Raw genomic sequence first — 1,709 nt, forward strand, 5'->3', positions numbered from 1 at the left:
CCCATCGCAGGCACTCAAAATACGTCTGCCGAATGCATGGGTGTGCGGACCCCGAGTTTGGCGGTGTGTATCTGCGTGTGTGTGTGCCTGTTTGCGACGTGCGTCCTTTGTGATCTGTGACCATTTGGGGTTTAGAACTGCTATAGTCCATTGTCTTTACATCACTTTAATTTACTTTCGGTTGGTTTATACGGAGCTTTGCAGATCCCGCCGGCACACAGTCCCTGCCCCCCCCCGATGGGAAACCACGTTAACACCGATGACTTAATTTCCTGGCCGGGTACTCAAGCCTTGAAATTGGCCAGTGTCCATGGTCAAGGCCCACTGTAGCTAGAAATGGTAGAAGGGCTCAGGTGTTTATCCTAATACCTAAGAAAAGCCGTTCGGAGCAACATTATCACACCCCTATTTTCATCAGATTTATTTAAATCCTGTTACTCTCACGCCGCAATCTGTCACGAAATGTTTCTGTTTACTACAGGTTTCGTTTAGCCTCTACCCAGACCAGGGGAAGTCCTGGCAGTTGGTGGCTGTGTCGCAGCTGGAGAGCTACTGTATCCAAGCCACATGCTGAGGTGGGGTGGTCACGGTGGAGGGCCGGGCGGCAGACACCCAGCACCGCTACAGCTGCTGTCGAAGGTCGCAGCACAGAGAGCGGGGCGTTTAGTGACGGGGGAGGAGCACTTGGTGACGCTGGGGTGGGCGGTTGGTGGTGGGGCTCCCGGGAAGGGTGACGATCGCCGGGTGACACATAGCTTAGGGCCCGGCCTCGGGGCTCTGGTGTTCCCACGTGGGCGGTCTCTGCCATCCTTTTCCCGGCTCTGCCCCTGGGTCTGATGCTCGCCCGGCTTCTTCGCGTTGCGTGCTCTCTGGCCTTGCTGGAGGTCTCGCACCTTGTCGTTACGAGGCAGACGTGTCGGGGACAGAGCGTGGGCGTGGCAGCCGGCTCTGGCTGCGGTCACGAAAGGCTGCAGACTCTGTGGCTTGAACGAGAGACACGTAGATGAGGGCGCCGGCCGAGTGGGTTTCTGGTGAGACAGCTTCTCCCGGCCGGCAGGCCTTCCCGCCGCGTCCTCCCTGTCTTTCCTCGGTGCTGTGTGTGGACAGAGACAGGGGAGCGCTCTGGTGTCTCTTGTTATGGGGACCCTGACGCCGTCAGAGCCGGGCCTCCCCCAGGACCTTGCTGAAGCTCAGTGGCTTCCTTAGAGGGCCCATGTCCACATGCGACCACACGGGGGCAGGCCTTTCACAGATGCTGGGGGCAGGGGGAACACACACGTTCAGCCGTAGGTAGCTCTGCCGTGAGTGTCGAAGCTTGGAGACGCACGCTCCTTCGCCCCCGTGCGTGTCTCTCAGCTGACTTCGGGTGCCTGCTTTCGTCCTCGCTGTGATTTCTCACCTTACGGTAGGGACCTGGAGCCCTCGGGTATGGGCATGGACACGGCGGTTTGTGCTCACGCACGCAGCGGTCCGTCTGCCCCCTCATAGGCCAGGGGCCTGGGGGGCGTTGGAGGCGGCGAGAGGGAGACGCAGAGGCAGCGTGGGGCGAGGACGGCCTAGGGCGTGACCCAGTGGGTTCCAGCCGCGCACTGTCGGGCCCGTGTGGGGTGAGGGGCCGGGGGTGGGCGAGGTCGGTGGCGGTGGTGGCGGCCGGAAATGCCGGGCGTGTGTTTCCTTGCGCACCGTCTGGGGAGGGCGTGGCAGGGGGG

At 61.3% G+C, this 1,709-nt stretch overlaps 1 protein-coding gene across 1 annotated transcript in view; it reads left to right on the plus strand.

Annotated features, from left to right (window-relative positions):
* The first annotated feature begins 32 nt into the window (after nt 1-32).
* OCA2 (OCA2 melanosomal transmembrane protein) overlaps nt 33-1,709 on the plus strand; it is a 44,259-nt gene continuing 42,582 nt past the window's right edge. The window contains exons 1-2 of the mRNA XM_023523592.1: nt 33-63; nt 375-554. Coding sequence (XP_023379360.1) covers nt 33-63; nt 375-554 — 211 coding nt within the window. The remainder of the gene's footprint in view (nt 64-374; nt 555-1,709) is intronic.

Source organism: Pteropus vampyrus, unplaced genomic scaffold (genome assembly GCF_000151845.1).
Source record: "Pteropus vampyrus isolate Shadow unplaced genomic scaffold, Pvam_2.0 Scaffold395, whole genome shotgun sequence".
NCBI lineage: Eukaryota > Metazoa > Chordata > Mammalia > Chiroptera > Pteropodidae > Pteropus > Pteropus vampyrus.